The sequence below is a fragment of the Setaria viridis genome, chromosome 5 (assembly GCF_005286985.2).
Source record: "Setaria viridis chromosome 5, Setaria_viridis_v4.0, whole genome shotgun sequence".
NCBI lineage: Eukaryota > Viridiplantae > Streptophyta > Magnoliopsida > Poales > Poaceae > Setaria > Setaria viridis.
In genome coordinates, this window is record NC_048267.2 from 26644307 (window position 1) to 26667454 (window position 23148).

A 23148-nucleotide genomic window follows, 5' to 3' on the forward strand; every position below is an offset into this window, starting at 1 on the left:
TAAATCAGAGGTAATAAGTGGAGCAAGGAGGAAAAGGGAGAGGTTCCTGGGAGATTGCCAAGGAAACCTTCAGATCTTTCTACACTAGAAAGGGACTGTTTGATAGTAACCTTTAGATCTTTAACGGTTTGCTAGTGGAGATTATACTCCTGTACTTGTCATTTTGAGCACATTAGAGGACCTTGCTTGTCGCAAGGAAAATATACCGTACGATGGACTGAGAAAAAAATCACTATATCATTAGTTTTCTCTTAGAATTTCCTAACACCATTTGGAAAGGTAGAAATAGGCCAGTAGCCCAGTACCATCGTCACAGATGCTGATGTCTAGAAAAATAATGTCATGAATGGAGAGGATTATTGCCCTGCATCATTGGTCATCACAAAAGTCTGATAGTGCCATCATCATTAGGCTTCCACCTATTTTGGTGCTCTCGAGTAAGAGTTTAGGGGGTGATTGGTTGGCTTCGTATCTACGGCTTGGAGGGAGATCTTTCCTATCTTTCGAGATCCACCCAACGATATGGGGTCAAAAAGTCAAAAAAAAGATAAGTGATTCGTTTTAACCCTTATAAATAAAAAGAAAACGGATTCTTGAACCTCTTTCACGCTCATGTCACGTCGAGGTACTTCAGAAAAAAGAATCGCAAAATCCGATCCAATTTTTCGTAATCGATTAGTTAACATGGTGGTTAACCGTATTATGAAAGACGGAAAAAAATTATTAGCTTATCAAAAAATCATTAGCTTATCAAATTCTCTATCGAGCCGTGAAAAAGATTGGCTTGCACGAGAGAGCTAGGTCACGGTTGGCCAGATCCGGCGCATGCGATACCAGCATGATTGGTTTGCTCGTTCAGTTCATCCGCGATGAAAGGAGACACTGATTGGTTGCCTTCACGTACACACGGCAAGCTAGTTTTTACACAGGTTCGTGCATCCATTGCGCTCGCGCAAGCCTGGCCAGCCAGAAACACTCATTTCTCTTGTATCTGCGGAGCCTGGCCGGGAGACCCTTTTTGCACCCTGTGAGCTAGGTCCAAAGGCCGGTCCAGGCAACCAATCACCTTGCATCTGGAGAGCTTAGTTGGACTAGATACAGCGAACCAATCACCCCCTAGCGTGTTCCACTAAGCAAATGGAACCCTAATGTTAAAGGCATCTTTCGTAATTAAGCTCCTGATACCTTATACTACTATTTAGTGGTATATAGTATAGAGATGGTTTAACCATCTATTATTACGAATAAATTAGTAATTATTGCATCATAAGAAATATGAGTAAAGTGCATGGCCGGTCCTTAATTTGTCCAGCTGTAGCACTTAGATCCCCGTACTCTCAAAATGCATATTCGGCTCTCTAAAATTTGCCTCGGATGTTATTTAGATCCCTATACTCTCACAATGCAATTTACCACTTAAATTTAGCTTCAAGTGTCATTTAGGTCCCTAGACTCATCCCACCAATAGAACATGATAAGATCAAATTTTGTGCTTTCAAGCAAGCCATTAGTTTTATTTGCACATTTCCTGACTTGTTTTATTGCCCATTTAGCTTCAACCAATATTCATCTTGTAATTTACGGAGCTTATAAGCCCATGGTCTTAGTTTGGTAAGTGCAACTGCAAGTTATTTAAATTTGAACAATTTTCCAAGAATAATATAGCACGACTGTCATACACACCTAGCAAGCTAAGATATTGTCTCCAAAGTAAAAGATCATCGAGCATTCTGGATTCAGCACATCAATATTCTCTACATACATTGAGCTGAAATTCACTTTAGTTGACTATAATTAAATTTTATGTATATACAAATAAGGTTTTACCAATTTAATTGGGCCGACAATGCTTTTAGAGAGTATGTGGATTTAGATGACACCCGAAACTAATTTTAGGAGGTTAGATATACATTTTGAGAGTATAGTGACCTAAATGGCATCGAGTTTAGATTTATGGAGCTAGATCTACATTTTAAGTGTACGGATCTAAGTGATACATCCGGACAAATCCGGCTATGCACTTTACTCACAAAAAATATTACAATGATGTCATTTGTGTTCTTCCCATAATATCCTTATAGTACTATCTATACTATTCATGTATACTACCCATACTATGGGTGAAGTTTCCAATAGTATATAATTAATTAACTTGGGATGTTTTTATACTTATTCTTTTCAAACACTAGTACTCTAAATTGCGTAGTATAGCCTAGTATAATATAAGTATAAAAGGGCTCTCATAATTTTAGGAGTTGCGATGGTACACACGGTCAGCTCTATGTGAGGTTGTATTTTCCTTATTGTATTTTCGTACATAGCATATATAAAAACACGCTAAAAAATACTCATAAATTGAAGTTTTTTTTGGGGGGTGGGAATAGGAGGAGCAAGCTCCTACTGGTTATATATTAATAAAATAAAATTATATGTGCAATGAGGAGGGGAAAAAGTTACAACAAAGAGAGTCCCTAAATTGAAGTTTTCTGGGGACTACGTGTATGTACGTTGACAAGGAATTTACCTTGGTGGTGCTGGTGGATAGATTGTGCAACCTGCAGCAGCTTCCACTCCTCTTTTCCCCCCAAATCTAGGACCCCCCTTCTTTTAAGAAAAAGCAACGACGCTGAGCTGGAGGCTATTAATGAGTTGCCCGCGGCTGTCACATGCTGCTCCATGGCTTGGTGCTTGGAGATGGGAGGAGGCGTGCCACCGTGTCGGCACCCATCCAGGATCCACTCCACCAAATACCCCGCCATCATTTCCGGCCGAACATGCCATCATTCCCGAGCGGCGCGGCTTGGCCTGGAAAACACTCCAGCGACGGCCATACGGGTGTACACCGGCCGTGCAGGGAGCTACGGTCACGTGCCATGTGCTTGTGCTTTTGTGGGTTTCCAGGATCTTCCGTGTTGATTCGAGATTAGATTAAAATAATCTTAAAAATTTAATGATCTCTGCGCCAAACATAGCCTTGATGCCCATCTTGAGCTTTGTCATACTGGTAGCCGATTTGGTAGTAATCCGGAAGGACATACCAAAAACATTTAATTTTTCGTACGATAGTGCTTAACGCGTATGTCCAATGTGTAATAATCCTGCCCGGGTGCATTATTGCTATTTTCTTTTCATATACGATTCTCTCTCTTAATGTATTTCGAATGAGGACTGACGCCCCAACTACCTTCATCAAATAGCTACGCAGGACAAGAAGAAAACTTTGCCGCAAGTGCCCGGACGAGCACCTCTAATACCCTACAAGACGATGCTTATACATATATGCAAATGATTCTTCTTTTTGAAATTAATATGCAAAAACGATTCAAAAGAAAGAATCTAGCCAGACCACTCGTGTCCAATTGGAACACCTCTTATTTATTGATAGATGCATACATGCATGTACAGCTGCATATAATTTGTACTAGCTTTTTTTTTCTTTGCAATATAATTAAGGGTCGTTTGGTTGCCAGGTTAAACTTTAGCACCTGTCACATCGAATGTTTAGATACTAATTAAGAGTATTAAACATAAACTATTTAAAAAATCGATTGCACATATGGAGGCTAAATGGCGATATTAAGTCTAATTAGTCCATGATTTAACAATGTGCTACTACAGTAACCATTTGCTAATGATGGATTAATTAGGCTTAATAGATTCGTCTTGCCATTTAACCTCCATCTGTGCAATTAGTTTATAATTAACTAATATTTAGTCATCCTAATTAGTCTCCGAATATTTGATGTGACATGGATTAAACTTTAGCTAAGGATCCAAACGTTCCTGAGCAACCTTATTAAAACTTTGCATTTAATTTGCAATGGAGATGCCCTAACCCAATTTCGTGCGTCAACTTGTCGGTGCAATGTCGTCGTTACTTTACTCGCCCCCTGTTCTGCAGCAATTGCCGCGCCTAACCGAAAGATTAATTAATCTGTTCGAAACGTTCTACCGATCGAGATGACGAGAGATGGTAACGTCGGACACGTACGGGACGAGGGTGACACGCCAAGCTAGCTACATGTGCAGTCGCGTGTCAGCTTCGGCGGCGGTTACGAATTTCTGCGATGACGCCTGACGCGCAGCCGCGAGAGCTGGCGATTAGTTCTCCGCTCGGTTTCGGTGGCTCGTGTTTATCCAAATCTCTCCGCCAAATACTCCTAGCCGGTAGCCGGTGCGTGCTGGTGCTACCACATGCCGTGCCGTGCTCCCCCACCGTCCTTGCCTTTCTTCTCTGCTCTCCAGTGTGTGAGCCTGGGGAAACTGCTAGCGCCACCCGCAAGCTAACCCAAACTTGTGTCTCACCCGATTCTAGAAGCGCCATTGCGATGGCACGGAGCTGTAGGATTGTTAGGGAGGCGTGTGTACTTAACCTAAAGTATATCCACCTTTTTTTCCCCACCCCACGAGCATGGACCATTCTATCTGGGATTCTGAAGGATGTTGTGGACCATTTAGCTGCTCGATACTATTCTTTACATATTTTGCTTCGTTTGGCCGGTCAACCAACATAGATAATCACAGTTCACAAACAATATGGTTTTACGCCCGAGGGTTGCTTAGTCAAAAATTAATATAGCTTGGTCAATTCTTACAACATAATTCTTGTTCCTAGTAAAAATGGGGAACGTCTGTAATTCGATTCTTTACGTCTGGCTTCTGGCTTCGCATGGACAGCCAACCAAGCTAAATAATCACAAAATATCCGGTGAATCGACAAAGTGAGTTCCGCATGTTCACTCCATTGCTCCGTCGAACGTTAGTACGATAAATTAGAACATCATAAAAGCGCAGCTTGATCAGTGCGCATGGACAACCCACCAACCTAGATAATCACAAATTATATGGTGAATCAACAAAGTGATTTGCGTGTATCCACCCCAATTGCTCCGTCGGACGTTAGCGTGATAAATTAGGACATCATAAAAGTGCAGCTTGGTCATCATTCCAAAATATGTGTGTGTTGCCGGTAGAAAAAAAAAACAGTCCTGCAATAGAACCTTACACACGCAGCTCGATGAATTCCCCCTCCCATGCGGCCCCCATTTTCGTTTTAGTACAGTGCTAACCATCGTTAATTAAGCTGTTATTAAGAGCAACTTTAAGAGTTTTTCAAAAAATTATTCCCCAAAACTATGGTTCTTACAAAAAGTTTTTTTCCCAAAAACATATCAACCCACAACAGATCGCTAACCAATATTTCAAAACAGACCACATCATTGTAATTGGGCCCAGCCCGCGCCTCCCTGCTCCCCCATCTCATTCTTTCTTCTTCTTCCCCGTCTCATTGTCTTTTTCTTCGAAGCTTGAGCCAACCTCGAGCATGGTATTGGGCCACGTCGCCTGTTTTTTTCCGCACCGTCGGATGTTGAATGGGTTGTTCAAAAGGGGCTCTCCAGACTCTTCGTCCCGAGCGGACTCCTCGCCACCGCCGCCACCTCCCTCTGCGCGTCGCCCCTACCCCATTGCCTTCGACACAAGAGAAACTCCGTCCGCCTCCGCTCCCCTCCACCGATGCCAAAGCCCAAGGCAGAGCGCGTCGCGGGGCTGTGACTAATAGTGAGCACTACAAAAGGCCAAAGCTGTGGCTCAAGGCAGCCACCTCCTAGCCATTGCGCGTCAATGGAGGTCGGGCTCCGCTAGTCTAGAGGCTCACCGCTTTGTCGCAGCTCGTGATATGCTCTTCCTCAACCCCGTATCATGGATGGGATAGGATACCGGTGTGCTGCTCCGCCTCCGAGGCGGCCAGACAGCTCCTGCCTCTTCACCACACCGCCGCCGCCGCCGCTCCAGCAATGGCGTGTGCCGGCGTCTCCACCGCGCCGCTCTCCCGCCTCCACTCACTGCACGTGGGAACGGATAGCACGCGGGAAGGAGTTCGGGGCGATTGGGGAAGGACCAATCCCCCGCATATATGTGGGGCGACAGATGTGTTTTTAGCATCCGTGTATTTTTACAGGAAGGATGGGGGAGCTGTTGGAGGTAAGTTTTTTTTATTTTCCCCCTAAATAAGGTTTTGGGGCAATTTTAAGGGAGCTTTTGGGTTGCTCTAACTCAGGCCATGTTTACTTCCCTCCAAACTCCCAACTTTGACACTATGCAAAAAGAAGATTCCCCATCACATCAAACTTGCGGTACATGCATGGAGTACTAAATGTAGACGAAATCAAAAACTAATTGCACAGTTTTGTTGTACTTTGCGAGACGAATCTTTTGAGCCTAATTAGTCAATATTTGGACAATAATTTACAAATACAAATGAAACGCTATAGTTGCGCATTTTGCCTATCCCAAATTGGGAAGTAAACAAGACCTCATTTATGCGACCCGTGATGGGACGGTGTGGATCTAACAATAACAGAGGGCAGCAACAGAAAAAAAAAAAGAGTGGACAAGTGGCGGGGAGTTTCGGTGACAGTGGTGGAAAGCAGCAGCTCTGACCACATTCCTACACCACCACGGCACCACCACTCCACCCCTGCGCTGCACAATTTCCTCCCCCCTCCCACTACTTTATTGCACAAACCGAATCCCACGCCTTCTCTTTCTCTTTCCCTTCCTTTCTATCTCTCCCTCTGCCTCCTGCTCCTCCTGCCGGCTGCCGCCGCTGGCTGATCCCTCTCTCTCTCTCCTCCCCCCAACTCCCAATTGCCGGCCGCTCCTCTTTCTATCTCCCCCATTGCCACCTACTGCCCGGGAGAGAGGAGGGAGGGGGAAAGGAGGGATGGGTTCTTGGGAGCGCGTAAGAATCACATGATGCCATTACCAACGCCTCCCTCTTTTCTTTATCTTGGCATATTCTTCTCCTCCGCTTGTGTAGATCCTTCTTTTTTCAGCCCTGCTTAGCTTCCAAGCCGGCCAAGGTTGCTCACCGCGGAGCGTTTCTTCGATCGAAGCACACTCTGGTAAGGTATAAGGCAAGCAGCCACAGCTCACCTGTATTCGGGAATCGGCTCCCCGTTTTCCTCCTGCTGCAGCAGATTCTTCAGTTTTGGATTGACTCTTTTGTCTGTCTGGTTTCAGTTCCAGCTCCATCGAATGTTGATGCAAGGAAATCGGTAGTTTTTGTGACCGGTTGTTGGCTTGTTCGAGAGGAGGAGCAATTTCTTGGCCGCGACTTTTAGGCGAATTTGGGGGCAATTTCAGTAAATTTAGCAGGAATCAGGGAAGCCCATCCGGAAATTTTTGTTTCATTTGCGCGCTCCATGATTTGGAGCTGTGGCTCGATAGTGTCTGCTCTCTGGAATTCTGGTGCAGATTTTTACCAATTCCAGTCAACTTTGATCGAGCCAAGAGAAGGTACCAAATTGGGAGTTCCAGTTGGTGCTGCATCCTGCATTCTCCTGAGGCCATCGGTGGGGAATTTGTGCTCGTTGGTGGCAGATGGGTTGCTCCAACTCCAAAGTGGACAATGAGGAGCCCGTGAGGAGGTGCAAGGACAGGAGGCAGCTCATGAAGCAGCTGGTGCGCCGACGTCCTGAGCTTGCAGCTGCACACATTGCGTACCTGCACGCCCTCCGCAACACAGGAGCCACTCTCCGAGATTTTGCCGAACTGGAGTCTGCATTGTCACAGCAGCCACCTGTAGGCCTTGCGGCACCTGCATCGCCTCCTCCTCCTCCACCACCGCCTCCTCCTGAACCATCGATGACATCCTCAATGCCACCCTCGCCGCGCCCCCCGCCGCCTCTGCCTTTTAGTCCAATAACCACCGTAAGAAAGATGGAGAAGAGGGATAATGAGCTCCCACCACCATCTCTGGCTTTTAGTCCACCAGGGATAAGAATAAGAAAGGTGGAGAAGAGGGATGATGAGCTCCTCCCACCACCTCTGGCTTTTAGTCCACCTAGGATAAGAACAAGAAAGATGGAGAAGAGGGATGATGAGCTCCACGGGGATGCTTCTATGGATGAAGATGAAGATGATGATGATACTGACAGCTGCTCAACTCCTCTACCCCCACCCCTCCCACCAGGTGTAGCATGGGAGGACTTGGATCCTTACAACTCCTTGAATTTTCCATCTCCATTTGCTGATAGGAACGATAGAGAAGTGGCCTCACAGGTTACCATGGATGATGATCCTTGGGTGGAGACAAACCTCGAATTTGATGGAGAGGAGGATGAAAGTGTGCTTGACAATGATGATGGCGTTGTGAATAGGGTCCAGATGAATCCAGTGAAGAGTAGGGCTCTGGGTGATGACAACTCTTCAATGGTGGGCTGGGTAACAAAGGATTCAGACTCTACGTCAGTGCCTTGGAGGAATCAGAAGTCACTTGTACAGATTGTTAAGGAGATCGACGAGTACTTTCTGAAAGCAGCAGCAAGTGGGAGCGATGTTGTCATTCTTTTGGATTCTGCTGGTGGGCGGCCGGATGCCTTAGAGATTGAGACAAAGAAAGGTAATATATGTCCATGTACTGTCATTTTATACATATTTTTGAGATGTCAGTCAATGGCTTCTGCTGTATGCTCCTTTACTTTTTGGGTGGTGTCAATACTCTTTTGGAGAAGTCTATAAATCATAAAGCAACCTAGTTGATATTAGGTCAATGTAAATGTGTTACACCCTGAGAAATGAAATCGATGACAAGATATCCATAGTCCTCAACTGGTATAGAATTGAGTTGATTTAATGTGACCACAAGTCATGGATTTCTGCTTTTGACATTATTCATTCATATCACTGTCCCACTGTTCCCTAAGAATCCAGACTCGGAAAAGGGGATGTATCTTTGTATTGAAGAGAGAGAGAACATCCGGACCCTTACAGAAACAACCACATGACCTCAATAGATGAGGCTTAAGCAAGTTGCAGTGAATGCTCATCAACTGTCTCCAAATGAAAAGATCAGCAAACAAATCGTTTATGCACAACAACCTGTCTTAATTTGATCTAGTTTTAAGCTTTATGGGATTCGATGTTCATATATTCTTTAGGAGCAGAAATTCATGCTTATGAACCTATAATCTTTTATTTGTTTTAGTTAACCTATGGAGCTTCTGGTCTACGTACATTTTGGTTCTCCAAAATATTATTTTGCGTAAATGTATTACATCCATGGAAAGTGACGGTTAATACATTATGCTGTTGTAGTAGGGTGAAAAAGAAAGGACAGAGACATTGTCTTTCTTGGTTCAGCCAAACACTGAATAATGTTGTTTATTTTTCCAGTTACAGGAAAAAATTCCAAATCTGCAAAGGTTTTCTCCACACTTTCTTGGAGCTGGTCTTTCAAATCTCAGCATGCTAACAGTGAATCCTCAGTTCTGAAGTCAAGTGATGCCTCTGGATACGGTTACCATGGCAAAACACTGGAGAAGCTTTATGATGAGGAGCAAAAACTCTATAAGTTAGTCAAGGTGAACTATCAGACTCCTAGCATTATTTGTAGTGGGTCTATTTTCCACTGAATGTATGGGATGCATTACCCAGTGCAGTCAGTAAAAGGCTGTTAGCGAGACTTTGAGGTGCCACAGTTTATCTGGGAAATTGTTTCTTGAACAATGAATAGCACCTTTTTTCTGTTCTATTAACAAGAGAGCACAACAGCATGATGACAAAATGTTTACAGGCTTCCATTTTATTGGTTTACCAAAGGTGAACACATTGTTGATTTTTACTATCCTTTGTCTTGCAGGATGAAGAATTTGCAAGGCTCCAGTACAAAAGGCACATCTCAATGCTACAAAAGCTGGAATCAGGGGACCATGATAAGCTACATGCAGAAAGAGTTCGGGATGCTATTGAGGAATTGCAAACTCGGATAATTTCATTGGAGGAAGCTGTGAGTTTGGCGTGTTTTTCCATATCAAAGCTCAGAGACGAGGAGTTGTATCCTCAGATTATTGAATTATCTGCAGGGTAAGCTCCAGAAGTTAGCTAACTAAAATACTCCTACGGTAAAACCTGCTATTTTAAAAGAAACATTCACTTGGTACTTATTATTGTATTAACATTAGCTGGTAAGTTATCGGAACTCCCAAGTATGGCTTATTAACTTGTATAAGTCACATGTTCTGAGTGTTGTCATGCTGGAGCTTTTTTGTAATAGTTTTGACCGGAAGCTTTTTTGTAATTAGTTATTAGTTTCCTCGTACATAATGTGACTTTTGTCGTGGAATGTTGATAGTCAATAATGCTGGCAACAAGTTATCATTGTAGCTCAGTGTAAATGCCTCAAATGTTATCTTTATGCTGTCTTAGTCCTTATCGCAGTACTATTTCATTCGTGTTATCTATTCTGAACTTTCTTATTTTGACCTAGGCTTGTGCATATGTGGAGAAACATGTACGAGTGTCATCAGGTCCAGAACAACATTGCTCAGCAAGGTAGTCTCCTATATAACAGACCTGGGGGTGAGCCAACAAGTGACAGTCAATTCCAGGCAACATCTCAGCTGGAAATTGAGGTCTCTGGATGGCACAGTGCCTTCTGTAATCTCATCACATTGCAACGCGAATACATAAGCATCCTTAACCAATGGATTAAACTCACGGACTGCCTTCCTGATGATGATGGCTTAATGAAAAGCTCATCCGGAATCCGTAGTCTCTCCGAGGAACTCCAGCGTGCTCTTGAGAGGCTACCCGAGAAGGTATAGTAGAACCAACTTGGTCTTTTCTTTCAGTCGAAATCCAGCTTTCAGGAACCTTTGATTAAGAATATATCATTTCTTTTTTGTCAAAATAAGATACATATGCATTCTTCATGTATGAACTGAAGGATTAGTATACTCATCTGACATGAACTTCATCGCACTTGCCATTTAGCTATTTTCACAAGCTCCTCTCTTTAAACGGCCCTTATTTATTCAAACAGGTAGCAGCTGAAGCAATAAAGACTTTTATGTCAGCCATACACTCTATAGTTGTACAACAGAGTGAAGAGCGCCAACTGAAGAAAAAGTCAGATAACATGGAGAGCAAGTTCCAGACCCAGTTAGAGAAACACAGTGAAAATGCAATGCAAAACTCAGCCCAGCCTCCAAATAAGAATCAGTATTCAGTATCAAAGAATGAAATGAAATTGGATGCATTTAGAAAGCAGGTTGAGGAGGAGAAGGCAAGATACCTAACCTCTGTAAAGACAAGCCGAACCATGACGCTGAACAATCTGCAGACAGGCCTTCCAAAGGTGTTCCATGCTCTGATGGGATTCTCAGGAGTGTGCGTGCAGGCATTTGAAGGTATCAGCAGGTGCAGTGAAGTCGCTGTTAGCCACTCTGGAGCGGTTTCGCCAGCCATTTGTGCGTGACCCTTGCTTGGATGGCTGTGATTATTCATTGTAAGTAGGCAAAGTATAAACTGGTTCCACGTGAATACCCTTCTTTCTATAACTTCTTTAAATAGTTTTTGGGGATGATTTTTAAGTCAATACGGGCATATTAGTCTTGAATAGATCACAAAGTCTCAGTTTGTGAGGAGGTTGTTACTATGAGGTTAGTGGTAGAAATATGAAGTACCATAATTGAATTATGTGGCTGGGATTGTCGAAAGGATTCATGCAGATTTTAACAGCATGTTCTCACAATATGGTGATGCTATGTTACTCATCGCAATACATTTCCTGTGTCTAGAGGCTGTCCCGGATCACAACCGACATATGATTTTCTTGTCATGAATAAATGCATGGGAAGCACTACTCTGTGCACAAAAAATTTACCGCATTATTGTTTTTTCATCACATAATAAGTTCTTGATTCTATTTACATATTCAGAATCTCGGTCCTGATATGTAAAATGCTTATAGGCTTCTAAAGTATTTTTTTTCGAGTTATGCAGTGGTTGTTAACATTACTGTATATATTAATTTTAGACAATTACCTGTCAAAGTTGTTCCTTAAATAAGATTTAAGGTAAAATATAGACATCAATATAAATTTGGAGATTATAAACTGCATACTACATATAAAGATAAACACAGTGTTTATAGCCACCAAAAATTGATACTACTTGCAGGACAAATGATTTCCCCAGTGAAGCTTGACAAAGTTCAAAGTACACAATAACATGAACTAAAAACAGTTCATACTAAAGCTAACATCACAAAATAATCAAGAAAAACTAAAAAATCTTAAGAACAAAACTAGCAAGTTACTCAATGGCCTTCATTGTTTAGAAGTGAGAATTTTCGGAAAGAGACAGCATATAGAAATGCCATGCAGTAAAGCTTGTTTTCCACATAATCTGCTGTTGGAACCATCGTCTCAATCGTAGTGTGCGTACTTTGAGTTTCAGCTCAATATCATGTGAGTGGGAACATGGCAAGGATGGGGATTGGATCTGAGACTAAGAAGTAAAAGATTGAATGGAGCACCCAATGTGCAGTATTGGTTGTAGCAGTATTTTTCGTTCTAGAAAAAAACATTATGCTGCGTGTGCACCTGATGGCTCCAAGCTACCACCATCTTTGTCTAGTATGGGAATTTATTTTCACATGATATACCAAATGGTCCCGATATATGATGTGATTTATGGATCACACAAGACTAATTTGGCAATGTGACCAATGTTGGTTTTTAAGAAAAAGCTGTGAAACATGCTTTTAAATGGCCTATTACTGGTGGAAGATAGGCAAAACTCCTTCAAAAAAAAACTTAGAGACGTGCTTGTTTTCGATGGACATTTGGTTGATAACTCGTTTAATTATTTTAAACACTAAATTTGATTCATCTGCTTAGCTCATTGGTTGATATCTTTAGTTGTTTGCACATAAAGGGGGGAACACCATTAAAGACCAGCTTATCCCCAAAAGCATGCTTTCCCACTAGTTTGTCCTCGCTTTTGCCATCCAATCAATTTAACATTTGCACCATGCCGTGGTCATGGCATACCAGGTCTAAGAACACATGGCCATTTAGCTATGCTATGCATACATGAAAAGTGAGAGATTTGATATTAAATCACTAATTTGCAATATTGCGCAGATATGCTATTTCTCTTAGTTGTGTAATGCTTGGAGGGATAGACGTGGTTATGTTGAACGAAAAATATGGTTAGAAAATGATTCGCCAATCATGCACCATTTACAAAATAGAGAGTATTCTTGTAAGCTCATCTCTTACATGTAACCTTAATAATTAGCAAAGATAATACCGTGTACAAGAGCCACGTAAGAGGTAACATTATTTTTGAAAATAAAGAATGTTCTAACATTTTGGCACTTGAAATAAACCAAAGCAAAACTCTGGCCTAATCATTCACCGGCGACCTTGCCTCGGCGAAAGTAACAGCACCCCAGACCCAGACCAATCAACCCAAATCAAACTTCACCCAAACGGCGGAGGACGGAAACGGAAGCCCGAATAGAAAAGCGTGCTCTTTTTTCATCCTCTCGTGTGTGTGCGTGCGTGCGTGCGCCCCCCTTCCTGCCTCCCCCCACCTCGCGATCCCAATTCGATCCGCTCGCCTGCCCTCCCGATCCGCCGCGCCCTCCCCGGCCGCCCAATTCGGCCGCCGCCGCCCGGATTCGCGTGGGCCCGCCCGCGGATTCGCGCTCCCCGGCGCGCCAAACCCTAGATCCGCCGCTGCTCATCCCGCCGCCGCCATGTTCTGGCGCATGACCGGCCTCTCCGCGGCCTCGCCCGTGAGTACCCTCCCTCCTCATCCAATCATCACTCGCTGCTGCTTCTCTCAGGTTGGGTGCGTGGGTGTGCGGCTCTGTGCCTGAGAGCTGCGGGTGTGGTCGTTTTGTTTGTGTCGGATTGGGTCGGTGGATTGGATTTGGATTCGGCTGTTGGGTTGTAGTGCTCGCTCGCTTTGAATAATTTTCCTGGTAAGTTCGTGGTGGAGTTATTAGTGTATGTGTGCGCTGTGGTTGCAAGGTGCGTGATTTGCTTTGGCGAGTGCATTATTGTGCTGTTCCCGTGGATTTGATGGTGCTTGTGGAGCTGAGCGTGTTGCAGAAAGGAGCGATATGCCTTGGTTCCGGTTTGGTTAGGTTTCGTCACAGCTTCGGGATGACTGGATCATTTGTGTGTGATAGTTAATGGCAGTTGCGATGTTTACACTCAGCGTCGTGTCTTGTTTGTGACTCTGTTTTATGGGCATTTGCTTTAGACAAATGTTTGTTAGCATCTTCATTGACATGAAGCGCCCGGTACTCCGGTGCACAGGTAGCTTCTGTAGTCGCAGGAAGGATTTTTATGGTGTGTTTGAATATTGTATTAATTGCTATGCTCTTCCCTACATTTTTTCTTATTAATTCTGTTGATTGGAATTCTCCGGTTGGAGTCACTGATCTTGTATTCGTTTTAAGATACATGGGGGAACTGCTGCATGGTCTCGTAATATATGTTGAAGAAAAAAAGGTTCTGACACTTGTAATTTTGTTTCAGTGCTCATTTTATGTACAAGCCTGCAACTTTGTATATTGTCAAATTCCTTTTGTGAAGTGATCAGGAAATTTGATCTTGCGGTCAACACAAAATATGTTTATTCTAGATAGTCATTGCAAAGAGCTCATACCACAGAGATCCTGCGTCTTTTTTTCTCATTTGTTACCAACTTTGCTAACATCATGTTTTATTTTTTTCAGGTGGATACAATTCTGGACAAAGAAAATTTTACGTTGGAAGAACTTCTTGATGAGGATGAAATTATTCAGGAGTGCAAAGCACTGAATTCACGACTCATAAACTTGTAATTTTCTTATTAATTTATTCTATTAGTTTCAGCAACATGAATGACATGTTTAATTTACTGTTGCAACTTACCTTTCTTTCCTTTTTCAGTTCTTGTGTGCGAGTTACAATATTGTAGCTTCACTTGTGACACATATGGTGCAACAGTTGCAGCACTGAATGATTTGCCTGTTAGAGAATAACAATACTCAATAAGAGTACTAATGAGATAATTTTATTTGTTTCTGCACTTAAATTCATCTGCACAGTTTAAAATATGGAAGACAAAGGTGCTTACTTGTATGCACATAAAATCATAGTTCAGTTAGCTTCATTTTTGGAACTTGGCACTGTTCTATATATGTTTTTTCTTTTGTTTGTCTTCTGCAAAGAGTTGGCCTTTGTGTTTGGATGCCTTATTGGGCTTTCTGTCTTGAGCATCACATATACCCAAATAGGACTGCTTTCCCCATATGTAATGCTTGAATTGTTATTTGTAGCTTACGTGACAAGGCCCAGGTGGAACAGTTGCTTCGTTATGTTGTGGAAGAAGTTCCAGAGGACAATGAAAAAAAGCGCTCTTTCAAGTATGACATTGATCTTTATTGTTGCTGTCATTTTCTTTAAAACCTGAGCTTTTCACTTACTCAAAACTTCTCTCAACTCCTTGTAGGTTCCCTTTTATTGCTTGTGAAATATTTACTTGTGAAATTGATGTCGTTTTGAGGACCCTAGTCGAGGATGAAGAGGTTCAAATTCTTGTCATACTTTTGCTCTTTTATAAGTTTCCCTTGTAATATTTTTAGCTGTAGATCATTGACATTGGGACTTATGTTGTTTCCCCTTTCCCCCCTTTTGTGTTGCAGCTAATGGACTTGCTTTTCTCATTTGTGAAACCTGATCATCCACATAGCACACTATTATCTGGTTATTTCAGTAAGGTAATTTAGTTTGTTTTCATTATTTATGTCTCAACTATCACATAAAGCCTAGTTTAGGTCTCTTGCAGAAGTTTTCCATGTGGTGGTTGGACTTCATTCTGTAATTTTTTTACTGAGCCTGAACTCAGTTCGATCAATCATGTGTTCTAGGTTGTAATATGCTTGATGCTGCGGAAGACTGCCCCACTTATGAATTATGTTCAGGTATTCCTCATGTTCTTTTTTAAATAATGGATCATTTATTAATTGCATTCGGCATACAAAGCCTAACATCATATCTTTTATTCTTTTCATTTCTTTTCATAGTTTGGTTTAACAAAGAATTATACACTCAGTTAGTTTTGGTCTCTACTGTTTCCTATCTGAAATCTTCTTTAAGCAAAATGTGATACCCTTTCACCATGTTTCTGCTACAGTACAAGCTTGTAGTTTCTGTTCAGCTAAGTGTTTCAATGGAAGATAACATTATTTTTTGCTTTTATAGGGGCATCCAGAGATAGTTGTCCAGCTTGTTGACCTGATTGGCATCACATCAATAATGGAGGTATGTTTTATCAAGAATTATTTTCTGATTAATGTACCATTGGGTGCACTTGGTTCATTCTGTCCCTGGAATTTGTCAGGTGCTGATACGACTGATTGGTGCTGATGAGAACATATACTCAAACTACGGTGATACATTGCAGTGGTTAGAAAATACAGATGTCCTTGAAATGATTGCTGATAAGTTTAGCTCATCGGTAAGTTACAAAAGCTATATTGCCCAGGAACATATTTTAGCAAATAAGCAATAGATACTTATTAATTTGGAATTGTTAGTCACAGCATATTTATTCATGTGATTTCTTGAGAAGAAATTGCAATCATAAATTCCTGTTTAAGCTATTTATTGATATGCTCAGAACCACAGAAACTTAGTATGCATTTGAGATGTTGATACCTATATGGCATAAATAACAGAGACTATCTCAGTTATTTAATAAAAATAACAGATGAACTACCTGTATAACAGTGCAAAATTGTAATATTGAAATAGATAAAACTGTGTGAGCTGAGTGTCGCTTGCAGTCAAATATATCCTCTAGAACTTTCAAGCCCTCAACAATGAAACAATGTATTCAACCCACCAAACTTCTAGTACTCGTGAAACCTTCATTCCTAATCTAGTTTTATAGGCAGTGTTTTAAAAAGCGCTAGGCGCTAGATGGGTTAGTGCCTAATCACTGGTAGGCAGGTTAGGCTGTTATCGTACAGGGTGGTGCTCAGGTGACTGATTTTTGAAAAAATCATGTAGGGTTTTTTTTTTCCATCTAGGAATACACTAAACACTGGCTTAACATTTCTAATATAAAGACAAAAATATTTAGCAACTATTCTATGAGCAGTCATCTCTTCGCGGTTTTCTCTGTTACTATCTTCCCCTCTTGCATCTTGCAGTTTATCAACCATAAACCCATCACAATAAAATATTGGCATTTTATTCTCAATTCGCCAATTTTCCCTCCCACTTTACTCTCCCTATCACATTGCACACATCATTTGGTGAGTTGAACTTGATCACCTTGCCAAACTTATTCAGTTCAACTCACTATTCTCTTTCTGTCGCATTTTGTGTAACTTGACTGGTTGCTGATGCTGGCTCAGAGGAGCTGGGGCATGTAGAGGAGATAAGTTGCTTGTATAGCTCCAAAGGTTCATGGTGGGTGGTGACCAGCAGTGATGGCTGATGTGTTCAGTTTTTTGTTTATTTTATTTCTAACTTCAGAAACTGAAATTACTTGCTTATTCAGCATGTTTGCTAATTAGAGGCCAAGAGATAGCGTTAGGGGGTGTATTTATACTGGAATTTTATATTGGGAGACTGCTATTTGATAGTTGAGGGTGAAACTTAGTCTTGTATGATATTTGAGGAAGTTATTTGAAATTTTCCCTCCCATAAATATTCGTAGTGTTCACTCGTACTGCAATTGCATTCCATTTGTTGTATAAAAAATGGTAGAAGTATTTTCTAGCAGAAAAGTTGATGCTATAAATTCTTTCCAAGCAGGATTCTCCTGAAGTGCATGCCAATGCTGCAGAAATTCTATGTGCAGTGACACGATGTGCACCTCCATCTCTTGCTGCAAAGATATGCAGTCCAAGGTATTCCAACTTTATTCTGTGGCCACATGTTAATCCTTATTTAGTTATTTTGGGTAATTTTTGCCAAGGAGTTAGTGCATATCTTGGGTAGCTTAATGAAAAGGTGGATGCCCCATGAGTCATAAAAGGGTCTAAAATGCAGTCGACCAAGAAGTTGTCACCCCATACAAGTGGATATTTTATTGTTTTGTTTCTCATCATTTTAATTTTTCTTTGTTATGTTCTATAAAATTTCAGTTTTGTTGGAAGGTTGTTCCATCATGCTCTTGAAGAATCAAGACCGAAATCTGTTCTGGTTCATTCGTTGTCTGTGTGCATATCATTGCTGGATCCAAAAAGACTTGCATCAGCTTCCTATCAAGCATTCAGAAGCAACTTAAGTCATGGGGCATTGGTCACTGCCAGTCCAGAGACAGTTGATGGCATGCTTGAGAGCCTAGGTGAGTGTTGGATGTTTTGTCCACATTTATTTGGTTTGGATCATGCTTCATCATTGCTAGGCCTTCGAAAATGACATGCTAGAGATCTTTTCATATTCAACACTTTCAGTGATTTTATGGTATGACTGACATAACTTTTTAGGCAACTTGCTGATGTTATTGGACACTTCTGCTGCTGAAAATGTATTGCCAACAACTTATGGATGTTTACGCCCACCTCTTGGCAAACATCGTCTGAAGGTACGGGATGATGGCCCTTTTACAATTAACCTTGGATTTCAGTGACTAATTTTGTTGCTTGAGCTCTTTGTTTCCCACATGGATGGATTTATGTATTGCATGCTTCCCATAATACAATTAACTCATTTTTTCTAGGCTTAGTAACCATTAGCCCTGTTCATGAGTCGGTGTCGGGTCCAAACCGGATCAACCCTTGTTTGGAATGGGTTTGCTGGTTACAGGGTTAAAACCACATCCTTGGAAGTGTTACTATCTCAGGAATGTGAGAGTATGATCACTGTCCATTAGGGATAACACATATATAGAGTCCTCATGGGCCGTATCGGCCTACAGACTATATGGGCCTTGATATACTTAGCAGGAAGCAGGTTGGGTTTCCAGTGGTTTGTAACCAATCAAACTGGCCAACCTGTCTTTAACCTTTTAAGTGCCACACTAAAACAAGAAAGAGAACGTCCTGTGTGGTAGACAGTAAAAGTGTGTCAAGTAATGAGCGAATCTTCTTGAAAGAAAAACAGCACCGCAAATATTTTATCCAAATTACTCAGCCATTCACCCTACCTGCTATGCCCAGATCCATCCCTTTTCCCCTCCACATATGCGTGTTTCCTAACTCTTGAATGTTGAACACTAAAAGAAAGAAAGAAATAGATCATTTAATCTCTAGAAACAGGAAGCGTCGAGCAAGGAACACAGCTTCATTCTTCAATAGGTGGTATCAGGAGTGGCATGTGAACTTGTGAAGCACCTTCATGGAGGCAAAAGAGCTCTGTGTGACAGCATAGCTTTGTACAATAAAGGCTGTTGGCAGCACGGGACCCTTAACTGCACTGACCTGCGGACTGCGAGGCAGACAATGTATGTGGTAAGCAAGGTTATGGAAGCGCCATTGGTGCTGCCATCTAGCTCTGGTGAGCAAGGTCACCTGGCTCAGACTAATGATGCTTCCAGGAAAGATCCAGGCTGGAGTGCTGGACAATCATTTGCATCTCCAGATCACTAAGCAAACGTGTACCTCCAGCACAATTGTGGCAGTGTCCTTAGGCCTGTGTCCTTAGTCCTGACCAGTTATATGGGTGACAGGACACTGACTTAAAGGCCCATAAAGTACCTAGGCATGCATGCATTTTTGAGTCCTGAACCCCTGATGGCATCACCCTTCATGATATTTACTGGTTTTCATTTTATCAATTTTATTGTGTCTTGTTTGTTTTCCTGCTCATTGTTGTTATAAGCTGTATTTATTTTGTATCTTTCAGATTGTAGAGTTCATCTCTGTGCTGCTTACAATTGGTAGTGAAACTGCTGAAAAGGAGCTAATAAGGCAATCAGCAATAAAGCGCTCAATTGATTTGTTCTTTGAGTAAGTGTGGATTTATTTTTTTGTAAAGTTGTTTTGTTTCTCTGGTTAAAATCCCTTATTTATTATTGTTGGAACACAGGTACCCATATAATAACTTTTTGCACCACCATGTTGAAAATATAATTGTTTCTTGCCTGGAGAGTAAAAGAACTGAACTTGTTGAGCATGTTCTTAACGAGTGTGACATTGTTGGTAAAATTCTTGTTGCGGAAAGACTTTCTTCTTTGTCGACAGAGTCTAATGGGGTACGTCACTGATAGGGTTTAAATTCTTTTGCTTCACTCTAGAGGTAGAATTCCTTTGTCATCTTTCTTTGTGACTTCTCTGCTCAGCCTACCATACCCTCGGAAGAGAAAGCCCCTCCAAGAATTGGGAATGTTGGTCACATGACAAGGATAGCCAATAAGCTTATTCAGTTGGGAAATAGTAACAGCACAATCCAGGCACATTTACAGGTTATTCTCCCTTTGCCATCTAGCAATCTTTGGTTTAAAGGTATTAGTGGTTTTCCGCTGACCCTTGTGTGTTGAACATTTTTCTTTTTAATAGGAAAATACCGAGTGGGTTGAATGGCAAACAAATGTGCTGGTCAAACGCAATGAAGTGGAGAATGTTTATCACTGGGCTTGTGGGTATGTTCCCTTTCCTCATCTTTTCTTTTATATGTATATATATTATTGATTGCTTTCGATTTATCTAAACATTGCTGCCATGCTTTGTTGAGGCAGGCGCCCAACATCATTACATGATCGTGGTAGGGATAGTGATGATGACGACTTCCGAGACAGGGATTATGATGTGGCAGCTCTTGCTAATAACTTGAGTCAAGCATTCCGTTATGGGATATACAGCAACGATGACATTGAAGAGGTATGTTTAACTGTTTTGTTTCCCAGTGCATACATTGTCACCTGTGTGGGGAAATGATCAGTTCCCTTGCATGTCAGTTCTCTACTCCATTAGTAATAGCATGCTCCAGGGTACTGCTAAATATTGATGATACATGTTGGTTTTGTGAATGCAGGCACAAGGATCACTTGAACGCGATGATGAGGTAATACTATATCTCATTATTGCTTTCCTGCTCATTTTAGTTTGTTTGTAACATGCAATGTGATAGATGTTCACTGCAGTTTCCTGAACATCAAAGTAAATGCAATCAACTTACGCAGAAAGGAGAAATAATACATTGGTGTTTCTTTTCGTGGAAATTTGAAATTCTGGATAGTTAGTAGAGTGCAATAAATTTGGATTATATATTTTTTTCTTAAGGTAGAATAAGGTTGAGATTCTGACATCTTAGTGGACTGTTTTTTTCATTGTTCTTTCAGGATGTGTATTTTGACGATGAATCAGCTGAGGTGGTAATATCTTCTCTGCGTCTGGGAGATGACCAGGACGGGTATTTTGCTGTCTTGAAATGTTTTGTCACCCTTCTTTTTGTCTTTACGAAATGGCTGATAAATTATGTATCCATGTCTTTATATAGCAGCTCCCTCTTTACAAATTCAAACTGGTTCACATTTGATGGAGAGAGAGGCATCAATGACCGTATATCCGATTCTGTTCCCTCATCGTCACCCAATTCTGAGGAGATATCCCTAGAGACTGAGGAAGCTGATGATGGTAAAGTCATTGGCACTGAGGATGAAATGGAAACTGTTTGCCTTGGAAATGGGAGTACAGAGGAGGCAAAGGATGTAGCAGAATGTGTCGAACAGCTAAATTGTAGTACAGCGAATGAGCCGTTGCAAAATACAGACAGTCTGGAACGGCATTCAGATGTTTCAAATGGCAGTACCGAAGTAGGTACAGCCGCAGCGGCAGAATCTTCAGCCCCATCAGTTGAGATAGTGGCAGAATCTTCAGCCCCATCAGTTGAGATAGCGGCAGAGAAAACGGCAGATGAACCATTAATGGTAGAGAGAACAGTAGGTGAACCAGCAGTCTCATCTGATCTGGACAATTCTATCTCTGAAGCTACACCGGGTGCTAATGGAAGTGAGCCTGCTGACCCTGAAGTATCTTCTGAACAAGTTGGCAATGACACTGATGTACAGCAACCAGTAAAGGAAGTTGCTGGTGAGGATGTTGATGAAACAAAAACTGATGCAGTCAAAGCAAGCGACTGAAGTAGCAACATGTCGAATTAGAGCAATTACTTGTGAACTCGGCGGTCTGCATGATTTTGCTTCATGTCTGCTCAGAAGCCACGGAATAGTCCGAAGCAAACTGCTGTACAATAAGCAAGTGTATTGTTCTGCCATCCACCGTGGCATATCACTGTACAAATGAGCACCATTGACTAAGGCACGCTCACCGTGTTGTCTGAAACTGGTCATTTTCTTTGAAATTTACCTCCAGTTCATGTGCTCTGGTCTGGTGGCAGTCTTCGTGAAGTTGTATGTGATACCTGAAAGAACATTCTTTGAGTGGCAACTGGTTTTGGCTACGTAGTCTTCTGTTTCTTTAGGTTAACTGTGGAACTGTAATATGATGTCATATTATTTCTAGTCTAGCTATTGTTGTAAGTTTATTCAGACTCTACATGTTTCAGTTCACCTTGAACATGTTATTTTTTATAAAGATTCCCGGCCCCATGTATTCAATTCTTAAAGACTTGTTTGATCAACGCAGTCGTTACTATTTTCAACATTGCGAGATTCATACTTCATTCCAAAATGCGACTATGTTTTTAAAATGTGGTGTTTTAGTTTAACGCAAAATTCACGAACAACTACATCAAATTAGTTTCATTAATTTCTCATAAAATATCTAGATAGTGCATTATTATTTGGTACTCCCTCGGTTAGGTTTGTCCTAAATCAATTTGATTTGACTAAGTTTACGATGAAGAGTATAAATATGTATGGTTATGAAATATGTATGGTTATGAAAATATATTTTATAACGAATCTAATGAAACTTGCTAGACATCAAAAACATTGATATATTTTTATATAAACTTGGTTTTAACTTAGGCTGGAACTAAAGGGATACTCTTTGCGGGACGGAGAGAGTAGTATAGATTTTAATGTTTTTTATAAATTTAACCAAAATTTCAAAAAGATTGTCTTTCTATAAAAATTAAAAATATTTTGAAGCCATTTTTGCTATGTTGATCTTTTAAAGCAATTGTTACCTTAATACGAATTCATATATATGTTAACAAAACACAACATAGTTCGATTTGTACGGTCACCGAGTGTTCAGAATGTTCGAAATTGCTCGCTCTTCAGGCTGACAGGAATCCTACATACAGCTGACGTGGTAGCTAGCAGCACATCCGGGTTCACGGAGCAAGAAGTATTTTTACACGGACATGTCAAGCACTTTGCAGGATTTTTTACAGATAATTCAACTAGCAACTACTCCCTCCGTCCTAAGTCAGAGTG

At 41.4% G+C, this 23148-nt stretch overlaps 2 protein-coding genes across 6 annotated transcripts; both read left to right on the plus strand.

Moving 5' to 3' along the window:
* The first annotated feature begins 6476 nt into the window (after window positions 1-6476).
* LOC117857633 (protein ALTERED PHOSPHATE STARVATION RESPONSE 1) lies at window positions 6477-11566 on the plus strand. 2 transcript variants are annotated; one of them, XM_034740408.2, is made up of 6 exons: window positions 6477-6910; window positions 7024-8404; window positions 9178-9365; window positions 9644-9867; window positions 10271-10601; window positions 10826-11566. In XM_034740408.2, exons 2-6 carry the CDS (start codon window positions 7384-7386, stop codon window positions 11258-11260), a joined length of 2199 nt encoding a protein of 732 aa, XP_034596299.1. In that variant the 5' UTR covers window positions 6477-6910; window positions 7024-7383; the 3' UTR covers window positions 11261-11566. The 2 variants fall into 2 exon arrangements, with proteins under 2 accessions (XP_034596299.1, XP_034596300.1); XM_034740409.2 differs by having other exon boundaries at window positions 6477-6905.
* Window positions 11567-13307: 1741 nt separating this feature from the next.
* Window positions 13308-22370, plus strand: LOC117857632 (uncharacterized). 4 transcript variants are annotated; one of them, XM_034740407.2, is made up of 19 exons: window positions 13308-13591; window positions 14543-14646; window positions 15128-15214; window positions 15301-15376; window positions 15494-15568; window positions 15719-15772; window positions 16053-16112; window positions 16192-16308; window positions 17616-17710; window positions 17948-18150; window positions 18293-18390; window positions 19650-19753; window positions 19833-19998; window positions 20086-20208; window positions 20303-20385; window positions 20482-20623; window positions 20778-20807; window positions 21085-21155; window positions 21246-22370. In XM_034740407.2, the coding sequence occupies exons 1-19, from the start codon at window positions 13553-13555 to the stop codon at window positions 21883-21885; spliced, it is 2367 nt and encodes a 788-aa protein (XP_034596298.1). In that variant the 5' UTR covers window positions 13308-13552; the 3' UTR covers window positions 21886-22370. The 4 variants fall into 4 exon arrangements, with proteins under 4 accessions (XP_034596298.1, XP_034596297.1, XP_034596295.1 ...); XM_034740406.2 differs by having other exon boundaries at window positions 13309-13591; window positions 21243-22370; XM_034740404.1 differs by lacking the exon at window positions 13308-13591 and adding an exon at window positions 14253-14315 and having other exon boundaries at window positions 21243-22370.
* Window positions 22371-23148: the final 778 nt, after the last annotated feature.

Bases quoted from the DNA above. Each gene is read 5' to 3' on its own strand.
- LOC117857633 (XM_034740408.2), top strand. From the start codon at position 7,384: ATGGGTTGCTCCAACTCCAAAGTGGACAATGAGGAGCCCGTGAGGAGG. The intron at 9,868-10,270 runs GTAAGCTCCAGA...ATTTTGACCTAG, and splicing joins ATTATTGAATTATCTGCAGG to GCTTGTGCATATGTGGAGAA. The intron at 10,602-10,825 runs GTATAGTAGAAC...TTATTCAAACAG, and splicing joins TTGAGAGGCTACCCGAGAAG to GTAGCAGCTGAAGCAATAAA.
- LOC117857632 (XM_034740404.1), top strand. From the start codon at position 14,268: ATGGGGGAACTGCTGCATGGTCTCGTAATATATGTTGAAGAAAAAAAG. The intron at 14,316-14,542 runs GTTCTGACACTT...TATTTTTTTCAG, and splicing joins TATATGTTGAAGAAAAAAAG to GTGGATACAATTCTGGACAA. The intron at 16,113-16,191 runs GTATGTTTTATC...GGAATTTGTCAG, and splicing joins GCATCACATCAATAATGGAG to GTGCTGATACGACTGATTGG.